The 15,161-nt window shown below is 36.8% G+C and overlaps 1 protein-coding gene across 1 annotated transcript in view; it reads left to right on the forward strand.

The window, feature by feature from the left end:
* ZNF385D (zinc finger protein 385D) overlaps window positions 1-15,161 on the forward strand; it is a gene marked incomplete at its 5' end in the record, with an annotated part of 281,502 nt that overhangs the window by 149,279 nt on the left and 117,062 nt on the right. Inside the window, one exon of the mRNA XM_079795585.1 lies at window positions 11,279-11,389. Within this exon, the coding sequence (XP_079651711.1) occupies window positions 11,279-11,389 (111 nt within the window). The remainder of the gene's footprint in view (window positions 1-11,278; window positions 11,390-15,161) is intronic.

Genomic DNA, 15,161 nt, shown 5'->3' on the forward strand with positions numbered 1-15,161 from the left:
CCAAGCAGTGGGAGATTTTATGTAGGGAGTTGGTGGATAAATCTGCTATATAAATTGGTACATAAATGATATATGTATGCATGTGTATGTATGCATGTGTGTGTACATATATGCCTATTTGCATTTTTAAATAAAACATAAAAAGCAAAGATATCCTTATGTGCTTAATTCGTATTCATGCATTATCTTGGAATTTTCACTCTAGAAGAGACCAGATGGGTTACCTACAGAGACGGAAGTTGTATAAAAAGAGCCATTTCACCTATCATTATACTTTCTCAAAGCCCTTAATTGTGGTTCAAACAAAGAAACAAACAAGCAAAGGAGTGAAAGAAAATACAATGCAAAATATGTAGATTTACGTCTTTTCTAATTTAACCAAATAAGTAAATTAGAATAATCACTCACATAGCTCATTCCAATGTGCCATTGTCTAACTTTTCTATAGACTTTATAACTGTGACTTTGTGACATTTCAAAAGTACCGTACCTCATCTAAATTATTTGCAGGCTCACTAGTAATGATCTACACTCCTTTTTTCAATTCCATTGTCCTCATCTCCATGTACATTTCAATTCCCTGAACTTGTTTCTTCTTCCCAGACCCTTGGGGATCACAAAGCTCTTTGAGGCTAAAATTGAACATGTTAAGGAAAAGGTGGGGAAAGAATAGTCTCAGTGCTATGTGGGCTGTTCAGACTTTCCCTTTAGTTTTAGCCACTAAAACAAGTAAACTTATTTTAATTTGTATTTTTTTCTCTAAGCAAGAAATCCTAGAATTGCTGCCTAAGTGATATTTCCCAGTGGTTTCTAGGTTTTTATATTGTCCATTCCATTTATTATGGCTTGAATTGTGTCCCCCCCAAAAAATGGTTTGTTATAGTCCTAACCTCTAATACAGTAGAATGAGACCTTATTTGGAAATAGGCTCTTTACAGAGGTTGTCGAGTTAAAATGAATTCAGGAGAGCGGTCCATAATCCAATATGAGTGGTGTCCTTACAAAAATCAGAAATCTGGACAAGGAGACCAGCACACTTAGGAAGAATGCAACATAAAGATGGAAGATTGGGGTGGTGTGTTATCTATAAGCCAAGGATTGCCAACCATTTGCTGGTAAAACAGCAGAAGCCAGGGATGAGCAAGGATCATTCTCCTTAGAGTTGTCAGAGCATTGGGTTGCCAACAACTTGATTTCCAACTTCTCACCTCCCAAACAGTGAGGTAATGAATTTCTGTTGTTCTAACCCACCAAGTTTGAAATACTTTTTTACAGCAGCCCTAGGAAACTAATACAGGCTTAAAATATTAAAAGGGAAATGTTAAAAGGCCAATTAACATAGCCCTTTCACATTTTAATTGTTTCAATCTATTAACCCATCTAATAGCAACATGATTTTAAAAAGGAAAGGAGTTTAACAACAGAAAAGTGGAAAGGACAGTGAGTGATTTTAGAATAAGAGAAAATCCTTCATTTACCGTCAATGATTTATACACACAAATATTTTGTCCTTACCGTTCTTTTCATCCCACATTTCAGTGACCTGCTCAGGAACCAGATGTTTTTGTGGACTTCTGTTACAGCTGCTAATGGCATGGATTTTTGGAATTTATCCTTCTCCTCAGTCAATGCCATGCTCTCCATGTAAATGGAATCCCAGTTCTGGAGTTGTTGGGTTTAATTAGCGTACACCTTATTCAGAGAAGGGCCTGAAGAGAATTGAGAAACCTGTCTTCTTACACAGGCAGGTACCACACGCATTCATTGTCTTTGAAAGAGATTTTGCTGTTTAAGTCCCCAGAAACAAAATTCTGATCAAAACATTTGAGTCAAGTTGAGTCCCAGTAATGCTAATAAAAAGGTGTCTTAAGTGTCCATCCAAATTACATATTGGCATCTTCTCCACATGATGATATATATTAGTATGATCAGGGAACATTCATTCTTTTTAAGGAAACATATTACAGTATTATATTTTTGGCTATTGTTTCAGAAAAAGGAAGCTCATCAATAGAATGAATTCACCTCCTATCCTTTTATTCTGAACTTTATATTCACCTGGGGGTATAGATTTTCTCACTTATAAAGTGAGAAATTTCAATAAAATTTAAATATACAGTATATTTAGTGCTCACTGGATCAGGGGAAGGAATGAGAACCACTAGGGATATGAGCCAAGGTGAAACATAGTCCCTACCCACTGAAAATAATCACAAATAGATGATTTCTAAAAGTGTGTGTTTAGGGCAGGGGGGCAAAGGGGGCATAAGGATTAAATTTCCATGACTGAGAAATTGTGTTGGTGACAATTCTATCTATTCACACAAAAACTTGGAGTGTAGGTATCTGTGGGCAATCCCCGACAGGGCCTCAATACCTTGGTTACATGCACTTTCCTTGAATGCATAAATCATTCTAAGAAAATGCTGTCTTAAGATTCCCTCAAGCTTATCCATCCTTCACTTTGAACTTTCTGTGTTTCACTTGATTATCCACCTCATAGAACATTAGGGGAAATAGCCATGGCAGAAAGCTACCAGCAATGAAATGTCTCTTACACGTGGACACGTCCTGACTACTTGGTGAGCATTCAAATGCCTTTGCATATTTAAGCTCAAGCACTGGTTTTATGAACAAGATAGACTTCTCTTTAACTGATCAGGGGAACAGTGTGTCTGTTAGCCTTTGAGGGTGGGGGTAAAGGGGAGAGATCAACCAAAGGACTTGTATGTATGCTTATAAGCATAATCAATGGACACAGACAGCAGGAGGGTGAGGGCATGAGTTGGGGGACTGGGGTGGTGGGGGCAAAGAGGGTATAATGGCCCATATTGAATACCTTAATCAATAAAGGGGGGAAAAAAGAAGATACCTGGTGGAAAATGTTCTGATGTTGGCATATAAAGGGTAAGGAGAGTCCATCAACCATTTGCTTAGATGACCATAGATAATATGAAAATACTGCTTGGAGGCTTGCAGTTATAGATTTTACTCCCAGTCTCTATATTCTTTGTCCCATATTGGATCCTGGAGTCATTTCCTACTTGCCTTTGGTTCTAATAAGCTCTCTTCACCTCCTAGGCCTAAAGATTCCTTGTAGACCAGATTTTCCCACTGCTATTGTTAATACCACTCAGACACTATTAGGTTTTGATTTGGGGCTTTGATTTATTTAGCCGCTCAGCAAACATCTGTTAAGTCTTTGATATGTCTGAGCCATTATGCTAATTGCTGGGTAGAAAAAAAACAATGGGACCCAGGCCTGCCTCACACATCTAAGCACTCACCTGAAATTAGTTATTGTTTTCTGCCTCTGAAAAGGAATGGTGATGTTTACTATTATTGTTATGAAATAATAATAGCAGGCACACTTGCAGTTTTTAGTGCTCTCTATGTCAGACACAGTGCTGGGATCTTTGTACATTGTATATATTTCACTATTCACCACAACCCAACAGTGATTATCACTCCACTTTAGAGAGGCATAGAAACATGAAAATAAAACAGCTAGCAAAGAAAAGAAGACAGATTTTAGAGTAGATCTTAACCATTTGCTACTCTAATAAGAGAAGGGTCAGTCTTAGTGTCATATGTTATAGTGGCAAGAACCTAGAACTAGGAAGTGGTGAGTTGGTTTCTTGCCCATTTTTTTTTAGTAGAATAATTCATCTCTTTGGGCTTTCGTGGCCTTGTCAATAGAATGAGAGGGAAAATATGATCACTGGGATTTTTTTCCCAGCTGTAAGATGCTATGGTTCTTAGAAAAAAGTTACACCCAAAAAGATGATGTGTGCAGTGCAATTTAACATTGTGACAAGCTCAGTATGTAGTGACAGAGAAATGGCTCAGTAAATGGTGGTACAATCATTTTGTGAAGCAGTATGCTACCATTTAATTGGTAAATATAAACCTGAAGTTAAATAAAATATACTTCCAATACACTGTTAAATGGAAGAAAAGGAAAATATTCTGTTTTATGCTTAGAGCTATGTAAAATTATGCATTCAGAAGTATAAGTATACACAACTGTTGTATAATAAAGAATTTGACACTCTTCATTCTCAGTTTCTGGGAGGTAACCTCTGAAATCTTGGAGTTTCCTGAGAGATAAGAGTGTCTTTGTTGGATCATGGATCATGATCATGTCTTGGATTATGCCTGAGTTTATGCTAACGAATGCCTCAGGATGGGGGCCAGTCACTAGTGATTAGAGGGTAGGGCTTAGAGTAGAAAATGTCCTTATGACCTCCAGGGATGGGAAAGGAGCTGAAGATTGAGGTCAGTCATGTGGCCAATTAATCAATCAATCATGCCTATGTCATAAAACCCCTAATAGAAACTCTGGACAGCAAGGCTTGGGTGAACTTCTTGGTTGGGAAGATGTCGGGACTGTAATACATCCTGGTAAGATGTCTTGATTCTGTGGGGAAAGGATATGGAAGCTTCACATTCTGGATTTTTCCAGACCTCACCCTATTGGTCTCTTCATTTGTCTGGTTCTGATTTGTAGCCTTTATAATAAAACTGTAATTGTGCTTGGGTTCTGTTAGTCATTCTAGCAAGTTACTGAACCTTTAGGAGTCATGAAAACCCTCAAATTGGCAGTTTGTCTGAAGTACAGGTGACTTGGAGAATCTGAACTTGTGGCTAGATTCTAAAGTGAGGACAGTCTTGTTGGAGACTGTGGACGTGACCTGTGGAGACTGCACTAACTCCAGGTAGTTAATGCCAGAATTTCATTGCAGCATTATAACAACCATTTTGCAAAACTCTGTGATAGTATCTATTAAAGCATACCCTACCTAGACATTTAATTTAGTTATATACCTCAGAGAAATGACTGCTATGTCCAACAAAACCCATACTCAGAAATAGTTATAGTAATTTTACTCATAATAGATTCAAACGGAAAACCCAGATCTCCATCAACTGTAGAGTTGGCAAATAGTCCTGGTATGATCATGCAATAGAATACTATAGAGCACTGACAATGGACAAAAATACTCACAAACACAATGCTGAATGAAAGAAGCCATACACCCAAGAATGCATACTGTGCAAATTACATTTTATGATGTACAAAAGCAGAAAAAAAAATCCCTTTTGATATTCTTACAATGGTAGTGATCATTGGAGGGTATTGACTGGGCAAGAGCAGGACCAGGGAATATCTAGATTACAGAACATATCCTATATCTTTTTTGGGATGGTGATAACATGAGACTATGCACATGTTAAAATGCAACTAAGGATACACTTAAGTTGTGTATACTTTTTTGTATGTAAGTTACAAATCCATATAAAAAATTAAAAATGACAAAAATTCAAAATTTTTCAAATGGATAAATTTGCTGCAGGAATGAGATTATTTGGAGCGGGCCTAAGCTGTCAGTCGGACATCCTTAGTGCTGCAGCGGAGGCTGGAGAGGCTCCCGCTACCACCACTGCACTCACCAGCCCTGAGCCCGGTTTTTGGCTGAGCAGCGCTCCTCCTGTGGGAGAACACTGACCACCAGGGGGCAGCTCCTGCGTTGAGCATCTGCCCCCCTGCTAATCAGTGCTCATCATAGCTACAGGTCTTTCCACAATTCGGTCGATTTGCATATTAGCCTTTTATTATATAGGATGTTTCATTAGTGTTTTCTAATGTGTGCATGTAAATCATATAAACACAAATTTTCCTAATTAATAGTTGAAGTACTAAATCTACCAGGGTCTCTACTGAGTGCCACTTAATACTAACGGGTCACAAATATCACAGCACTTACTAGTATGATTTTAAGCAAGGGGCAATGAGAGCTCCTCAGTAAGTTTCTAAGATAGAAATGATGCTTATAAGCATTTAAAAAAAAAAACACACCAAAAAACTTTAAGTGCCCTCAAGTATAACCTTTAGAGTTGTTACTTGCCACTGTTACGTAGAAATGCCAGCTGGAAGAGATAACCTTTATATTTCTGGATTTCTAAACTTCTTGCCATTTAAGTTTTTATTATTGGAATTTAAAACTGAAAACCACAATAATAATAGGAACCTAAAGAGAGGAGTTCTTTTAGAGCGGGAAATGTGAACTCAGGGTTAAGCCAGGTCCTCTCTGATAATAAAGCAGACATCTTAGAGAAGGGAACCTTGAGCTGTGGCTGCTCTACCTGAGGCTGTGCCTTGCACACTTATTTACAAATCAATTTAGCAGAATGCCCAGAAGGGAGGGGAAGGAAAAGCAGGGCCTAGATAAAAATGCAAAGATCCTTAAGCCTGAAATCTAGAATAACATATTCATTTGGCTTTAAATAAGGCCATAGGCTGAGTTTGAAATTGATTTTTTGTCTGGGGTTTGGGTAAACATATTAATAGGTACAGAATCATTCTTTGCTTTTGTTTGTTTGTTTGCTTTGGGAGATTAGGTATTGTATTTAGAGAACTTAGCTTTCAAAATCTCCCACTTTAGAAATTACTTAAATATGGATTAAAATATCATGTATATTTCTGTCAGTTTTTAATTCAGTGCAGCATGGAACAGGTGAAATGTATCAAAGCTTTTATGGATCTGATTTCTATGTATTACATTTTTAGTTTAGTGCCTTTACTTTTCTACTGAAAAGTAAAGGCACTAAACTAATATAAGGCTGTACATTTTATTCTTATTTTTATAATGATTTCATTTTTCAGATTATCTATATTCTAAACTGCATGCATAGAACCAGTGATGCTAAATTTAAAAACAAAGAAAACAATGAGCGCTCTAGTTATATTACTTGAATTATTTACTTAAAACATTTTTTATTGTGAGGCATCTCAGATAACTTAATATTTTATTGTGCACTGTGAATGTTCAGGTTGTTATACGTAGGTTTCCTACAACTTATTTTGACACTCTCCCTTTATTCTTGTCTACAATTAGTATTGGCATATCTAGAGACTGGTTTTGTAGAAAAACTAATGATAATGTGCATACGCATAGTAAGGTATGATTGTTTTGACAGATGACTCCTATTTTGTTCATGGGGGGACCAACATATATGACTTTGTTTTTGAACAAAATATTTGATCATAATGATAAATAATGGTATGTTTAAACAAAATGATCAAAGTGGCTGTGTGTGTGTCCCTGAGTTGATAGTAGACATTATTTTTAGTTACATACCATATAGATTCATTTAATTAACTATTTAACAACAGAACTTATTATTTATATTTTGCCCCTTCAAAAATTTTAGTTGTAAATGGTTTTACATATATTTATAGAGAGGTGAATATGATATGATTTATGTTAATTAATGAAAGCATTAAACTTAACATTTTGTTGCACGAGATTCCTAAAATGATAAAAGATAAATACTTGTATTGGTGTAACTCTAGTTTGTGAATTTATCTTTAAAATATAACTTAGTTAGAAGCCTTTTTTTCCAGTACATTGGGAAATGAAATTGTCTCCGAAGAAGAATACAGGACTTTGCATTGTGAAATTTGCTTTTATAGTCACAGTGATCAGATCATCATTCAATTCAAACAAAAGAATTAAACCTGGAGAATATGCCACATTTGCATGGTGTCTAGTTCCAAAATGCCTCCCACACAAACTTGGAATGAATGTAGTCACTGCTTCCGCAGTGCTACTGAAAGATCAAAATAATATGCTGCTCGCCAATATATGATAAAAACTCTGTATTACATTTCAGAGAGCATATTTAATGTAAATGTGTAGTTCATTTTTATTTCATAGTATTATTATAAGTGGACTTCAGCATTCCCAAGTGGGTTATAGGCATAATTCACCTTATTCCCTGGTAGAAATGGGCCTCATTTATGTACAGAAAATGATGAGGTAACTACCTCTAAGTCAGTGACCTCTTTCTGCATTTTATTTTCTTTACCTGTTGGCTAAAAAGGGAAATTAGCCCCCAGTGGTCTCCATATTTGTTGTCATGGCAGCATTGTGATGGCATGTTTAAGGTAATATAGAGGGATCTTGAAAAGTAGAATGAAGACTATTGAAACAGCCTAGAGTCACACATCTGTGTGGCTGTTGGCTTTCTCAGGCTCTGCCCACTATCAATTTAGGGTCTGAAAAAATAGGGGTGATATGGGTTGACAGAGGTTTGGAAGCTTAGTTGGATGATGTGTGTGTGTGTGTGTGTGTGTGTGTGTGTGTGTGTGTGTGAATGGGGGGGTTGGGAGGAAGAAATCCTGTACCATTTCCTATTGGCTTTCAAACTACTATTTGACAATAGGTTCAATTTGTGGAAAAGAGACTATAACTTTGAATTAATTTTAATGTTTGTATTAAATTGATGAACTGAATTTAGGAATGAGCTTTAGATATGTATTGAGACTTGAAAAGATTGTGGAATTCACCGGAAACAATTCAAATGTTCATCAGCTGACAAATGGATAAGCACATTGTGGTATTTCCATATAAAGAAATACCACTCAGCAATAACAAGGAATAAGCTACTGATACATACAGCAACATGGTTGATTCTTGAAAGCATTATCCTTAATGAAAGATGCCAGACACAAAAGACGACTTATTGTACAATTCCCTTTATATGAACTTTGAGAAAAGGCAAAAATATAGTGACAGAAAGCAAAACAGTGGTTTCAAAGACTTGGGTGAGAGAAAGGGATTGACCACAGAGGAGCAGAAGGGAACCTTTCCAGGTAATGAAATTCCCTATGTGATAATTAGTATTACTGTACGTATTGGTAAAATCTCAGCCAATTCTACAAGTTAGCATTGGTGAATGTTATTGTATGTAAATTATATCTAAATAAAACTGGTTAAAAAGAAAATATGTTTGAAGTCACTAGTTAAGGGGTGGGAGAAGATGCTAGAATTTGTTCATACTGGAAGTGACCAGAAAAATCACATAGCTGAGTCTCATCCAGAATCTGGGCAAGGATTCACATCAGATAAAAACATTTAAAGTGACTGTGGAAGATAAATACGGTTACACCCATGGCTTTTTGTTTTGTTTTGTTTTTATCATTGTAACTATCTACACTAATAAAAGAGAAAGATGCAAATTGGCCATACCTCCGAGACACCCACCAGCCAATCAGGAGTGTGTATGCAAATTAACCCAACAAAGATGGTGGGTTATTTGCATACGCAGATGCAGAGTGAAGACTGAAGGTTCTGGCCAGAGTGAAGGCCTGGTTCCTGGGTTCCGGAGGAAAACCAGTGCCGGAAGCCAGGGGAAGGAAGGCCTATTGCACGAATCTTCGTGCAACAGGCCTCTAGTTTAATATATAAACTACCTTGCCTAGGACTTAGTATATAGAAGGCACTGAATAAATGCTGAGTGCTATTATTTCTATTGTTGCTATTTAGAAAAGTACAGTAAGAGTACCTAGATAACCTAATAGGAGTTGTAAATATAGACAGGAACTTCCTCCTACCTACCAGTGAGGAGAGCTGATGAGTCAACTGGTTCTGATGATTTGAAATACACAAGAGGAGGTGGGATTTGTCAATGACTTGTTTAGGGTAGTTAACAAACTGCAGTGTATCACAGGTGACTATTAGAGCATTATTTCACAGGCCCATTCTTCTTTTTTTTTTTTTAGCGGAGGGTCAGCTTTAATGGTCACTCTATGGATATCAGACATTGTTAGAGCCCGGCTACTCTCGCCCTTCCTCAGCCTCCGGCACAGCCAGGTGTCCTCAGACTCAGGCTCTGCAAAGGGGGACCTGCCCCCAGCGCCAGCTGTATATACAAGAGTGCCGCCCATGGCTCAAGCCAGGTGCCAGCCCGCCCACCAGCACTTGGCTCTTGGGCCTGGGGGTGGGGTCCAGGTCCCCAGTGCGGTGGTGGGTCTCACCCACGGGGACCCAGCCCTGGCTGGACACAGGCCCATTCTTAATTTTGATGTGTGTCTGTCAAGTCATGTCTGAAATATTTCAACCCATTGGGATCACTCTCATAAGAACTTTGTATCTGATGATAGTTAAGAGTTCCATCCCTGGCCGGTCTGGTTCAGTTGGCTGGAGTGTTATACTGTACATCGTCGGTTTGAGGTCACGGGTTCAATTCCCAGTCAAGGCACATACCTAGATTGTGGGTTTGGTCCACATCTGGGGTGGGTACTGTGGGCAACAGATCAATATTTCTCTATCCCTTCCCCTCTCTAAAAATAAATAAGCATATTTATTTTTTTTAAATGCCATTTTTAAAAAAGAGTTCCAAAGTTTACAAGCATTCACCAGAAGTCATGGCTACATATGTGACATTTTAATCATTTTGAAATTTTTTTTTTCCACATGAAATATGGATGGTATGCCAACAATGACTAAAGGAGTGTGAGGCTCATGTTAACCTTATCTCACATGAGCTGCAATGGAGAATCTGTAATAGCCAACATTTATGGACTTCTAAATGTGCCCAGCACTGACTGTGCTAAGTTAATTTCATGAATTATCACTTTTAAACCTCATAACAACCTTAATAAACACAGATTAGCAAAGAAGTTGTACATATATTAAGAAGCAGATCAGAAATTTTACCTGACTCTAACAGTTGAGAACAGTTGAGAACCACTAACGTGGACTGTAGGACAGAGCTTGATGAGGAGACATTATATTTTATTAAAGCTGGATTATTGATATTATGTATTTGGTATCACTTGTCCTGTCCTGGGAAATGGGGTGGAGAGAGATAACTGGTATGTGGCCAAACTCTTTGAACCTCAAATAATAAATCCATAGGATATCAGTATTTATTAGGGAATCAATAAATTGTTATTGAATGCATTGATAGTTCTATACATTTGAATTCTTAGAAAGCAGGAATTGTATACTATATTCTTAAAGTAGAAAAGATACAAAACATAGCATAAGGTTAATGTTGGATAATGGTGCATCATTTATTTTTAGAGCTGATCCTCTGACCAAGTCTATTTTGAAGTCCATTTAGGCCAAGGGTGCAGACACAATTCTGTGTAAGATTGGTGGCATTTATAATAACTTGAGTTTTGATAAACCTTTAATTATATTTTAGGATTATCAAACTGAGACAATTGTTGATCCTAAATGAGAAAAACAGTTAGTATGCATACTCTAATGGATGCATTTATTATTCCCTTATCATAGTGAGCTTTGAGTTTATTGTTTTCTATTTTTCGACAAAGTAGAAATGCCATTTCTTAAAAAAAAAATGCTTTTTATAATGTGAGCAGTAGATTGAAGCTGTACAGATTGGCTCTTTAATGAAGTAGGCAACATTCCAATGGAACTGACAAGCTTTATTTCTATTTGTTGTATTTTTTTTCTCATTACAGATGGACCCGATTCAGAAAGCTGTAATAAATCATACATTCGGGGTTCCTCTTCCTCATCGAAGAAAGCAAATCATATCATGCAACATTTGCCAGTTGAGATTTAATTCTGATGTAAGTTTATCATTTAGTGTGCAGTAAAAAAAAAATGTATTATGCTGTTCTGATCTTGCAGAAGAGATTTCTTAAACATTTTTCTCCAATAATAGAGCATGCCAAAATTCAGAGATAACATTTTAACTCCCTATATGCTTTAATTTTGGAGTTTATTATATTATGTTTGGTTGTTTACTTGGGAAAAAACTCACATATATAATCTTATATACTTCCTGTTTAATGATATTGATTTAGTCTCTTGAGAATGCTAAGTGTAGGTTATCAGCTTTCCTTTTGGGGAATAGTCAAATACAGAACCAGTGAGGTTTTCAATAAATTACACCTCTGAAGAGGTTTTCAATAAATTACACCTCTGAAATAAGATAGGTACCAAATTATATTTCAAGGTCAAGATTTTGGCTTTGTAAATTCTATTTGCCTGCCTTGGTGGTACCCAGTTCCAGATCAGTCTTGTGTCCTTAATTATTTTTGTGCTAGAGCCCTCAATTGACTGTCCTAGAAGTATTATCATCTTAACAGGGATTCTAAAGCCCTCAAAGTCCCTAATATATAAAACTGAAGTGGAGGACATGGGAGATGTTAGACAATTGTAGACTGACCAGTGCTTTGCAAATTATTCACAGAGTTATTCACACCGTTTCTAAGGATCAGGGAAGACTCTTGGTTCATCACCATGAAGTTAATTTCAGCTCGTGGCCAATGTGAGAAATAATTGCTCCTCACAACCTGCTTTGGTGTGGAGTTGGTTCTGAGAAATATAGAAAAGAGCAGGAATGTTGGTTTGGAAGGAATAGGATTTGACCACTTTGTGGGTACTCTAAGCAAATAGAGAACCTCATCCTATCAAAATGGCCCCTCCAAGGTGTCAGCATCTTGCCCCGCAGTTGATATGCATTGTGGACATGGACAACAGATCTGGGTTCTGAAGAATGTTTGGCCATCTAGTATTTAATCTCCTGGGCTACCAGGTCCCTTGGGTACTCTGTGGTGAGGATAGGAGATAATCAGGCATAGGAAATAAGATGGGACATAACTATAGTGGCTTTTTTCTTCTTTGAAAACATTTCATTTTGTATAAAGATCACTACTATCCTATGAACTCATACATACTAGTACAGTACAATCATCAGGTAATTTTATAACATTCCATCTGTTGCTTAAAAAAAGAGAAGGTAGGTTACTTGGGCAGCACCTGAAAGGTATTTGCTGCTACAAAAAAATACACTGAACATACTGCATTTGACTTGGAGGGATGGTTTTTGTTTTGTTTTGTTGTTTGTTTTTTTAATACTGAGCACTTTGGTTTGAATTTTGAGAAATTTACTATAGTTTAATTTGTTAATAGTATTTTCAAGGGACCAATATTACATAGTAATTTCTTCCAGCTATTGTAAAAAAAGGAAAAGGAGGAGTCTGACATATAAATAAGAGTTCTGAACTCAATGCTGTTGACCCTTGAATAACACAAGTTTGAACAATGTGGATCCACTTTACATGGATTTTTAAAATAAATATGTACATTACTGTATATACATTTTTCTCTGACTTATGATTTTATTTTTTATTGTTTAAAGTATTACAAATAGTAGTACATATGTCATGATTTTCTTATTTACATCTTTCTCTAGCTTACTTTATTATAAGGATACAGTATGTAATACATACAACATGTAAAATATGTATCAATCGACTGTCTATGTTATCAGTAAGGCTTCTGGTCATCAGTAGGCTATTAGTAGTTTTAGGGAAGTCAAAGTTATACACAAATTTCAACCCTGCAGGGAATTGGCTCCCCTAACCTCCGTGTTGTTCAAGGGTCAACTGTAATTGCAATTTTGATCAGTTTTTAAATAAATATTGATTTTTTTTTATTGATTTCAGAGAGGAAGGGTGAGGGAGAGAGAGATAGAAACATCAATGATGAAAGAGGCTCATTCATCAGCTGCCTCCTGCATGCCCCGCACTGGGGATCGAGCCCGCAACCTGGGCATGTGCCCTGACCTGGAATCCAATTGTGAACTCCTGTTTTATAGGTTGTTGCTCAACCATTGAGCCATGCCGGCCAGGCAGTTTTGATCATTTGTAAACACTCAGTGAACAATCATGTAGTTTTGTAATGATGATTTTAAGCAGCTTCTTATTGGTTCCCTTTCTTCTTAAATCATGCTGATATTTTACTCATCTGTTGAGGGCTACTTAAAAATACCCCCCTGCCAACACTTTCACTGTCAATATTTTCCTCTGTATTAGGAAGACCATGTGCCACATCCGGGCTAGCTCCTTTGGTTGATGATCCCCATTGGTGGATCACTCACCACTTTAAGACAGTTATTTCTTTTCTTTCTTTTTTATTGTTTCTTATTCAGTAGATATTAATCAAAGTCATGTTTAAAGACTTTAGAAATGTTCTCAGGTATGCTTTAGACCAGTGGTCGGCAAACCGCGGCTCGCGAGCCACATGCGGCTCTTTGGCCCCTTGAGTGTGGCTCTTCCACAAAATACCTCGGCCTGGGCGAGTCTATTTTGAAGAAGTGGCGTTAGAAGAAGTTTAAGTTTAAAAAATTTGGCTCTCAAAAAAAAATTTCAATCGTTGTACTGTTGATATTTGGCTCTATTGACTTATGAGTTTGCCGACCACTGCTTTAGACAATATATATATATATTTTTTCATATATGATTATTAACATAATGCAATACAAAGAACATTAACATACTTCTTTTCTAATATTTTATTTATTTCCTTTGTAAGAAAGAGTAGCAATTTATCTTGCTAATGAAGTTTCAAGGTGATAGAGGAATCAATATGTATTTATTAGGGACAATTGCTTCTCCTTCTCAATCTGGATCATAATTAAGCAAGTGCAGGCATGACCATTCACTACATGATTACTGTATTAATCTTCTATTGTTTATGTAAACAAGTTGCCACAAACCTAGTAGTTTAAAAAAGAACCCACACAGATGTATTATTGTATAGGTCTGGAGGTGAGAAGTCAGAAATGGGTCTCACTGAGCTAACGTCAAGGTGTAGGCAGGGATATATTCCTTCTGGAGACTGTAGAGGAGAAATCAGTTCCTTGCCTTTCTTTTCTAGTTTCTGGAGGCTGCCCTGTGTCCTTGGCTCATGACTCCCTTCAATCTTCAAAGCCAGCATGACGGACCGAGTCTTTTCTCTATTTCTCTTCTGCTTCCCTGTGCCATGATTAGGGACCGTTGTCATCACAGTAGGCCCACCTGTTTAATCTAGGGTCATTTTTCTATTTTAAACTCAACTGATTAGCAACCAAATGTCGTCTGCTAACTTAACCCCCTTTGCCATGTAATATATTCATCATTTCCAGGGATTAATGTCATTAATAAATACCATTGTTCTGCCTTGCACAGATAGTCATTCAGATGTCTGATTTAGGTTTGAGTTGAATTTCATAACCCCCAGAATTCATCAGATAATCATTCAGTCCAATTTTGTGAGTCTATATAAACTGAAGGAATATGAATTCACTGCCCTCACATTTTTCCTTATCTTGTACTTGAATGTAAATTCACTATGCAGTACTAATTTTTAAAACTGAAGTTTTTTAAAAATTGGAAGACCCAATATAATTGAGTTTATAAATGACATAGCAACATTTTAACTGTGATTTATAAGCAAAACATAATTCCCGCAAAATTGAAATACAGGAGTAGAAACCCCTTCAAAGACTTTAAAAATATCTCTGTAGCATTATTATTTCAATAAAGGGAACGAATGTGCTGGAACTATTAGTTT

Source organism: Cnephaeus nilssonii (genome assembly GCF_951640355.1).
Source record: "Cnephaeus nilssonii genome assembly, chromosome: 17".
Classification (NCBI taxonomy): domain Eukaryota; kingdom Metazoa; phylum Chordata; class Mammalia; order Chiroptera; family Vespertilionidae; genus Cnephaeus; species Cnephaeus nilssonii.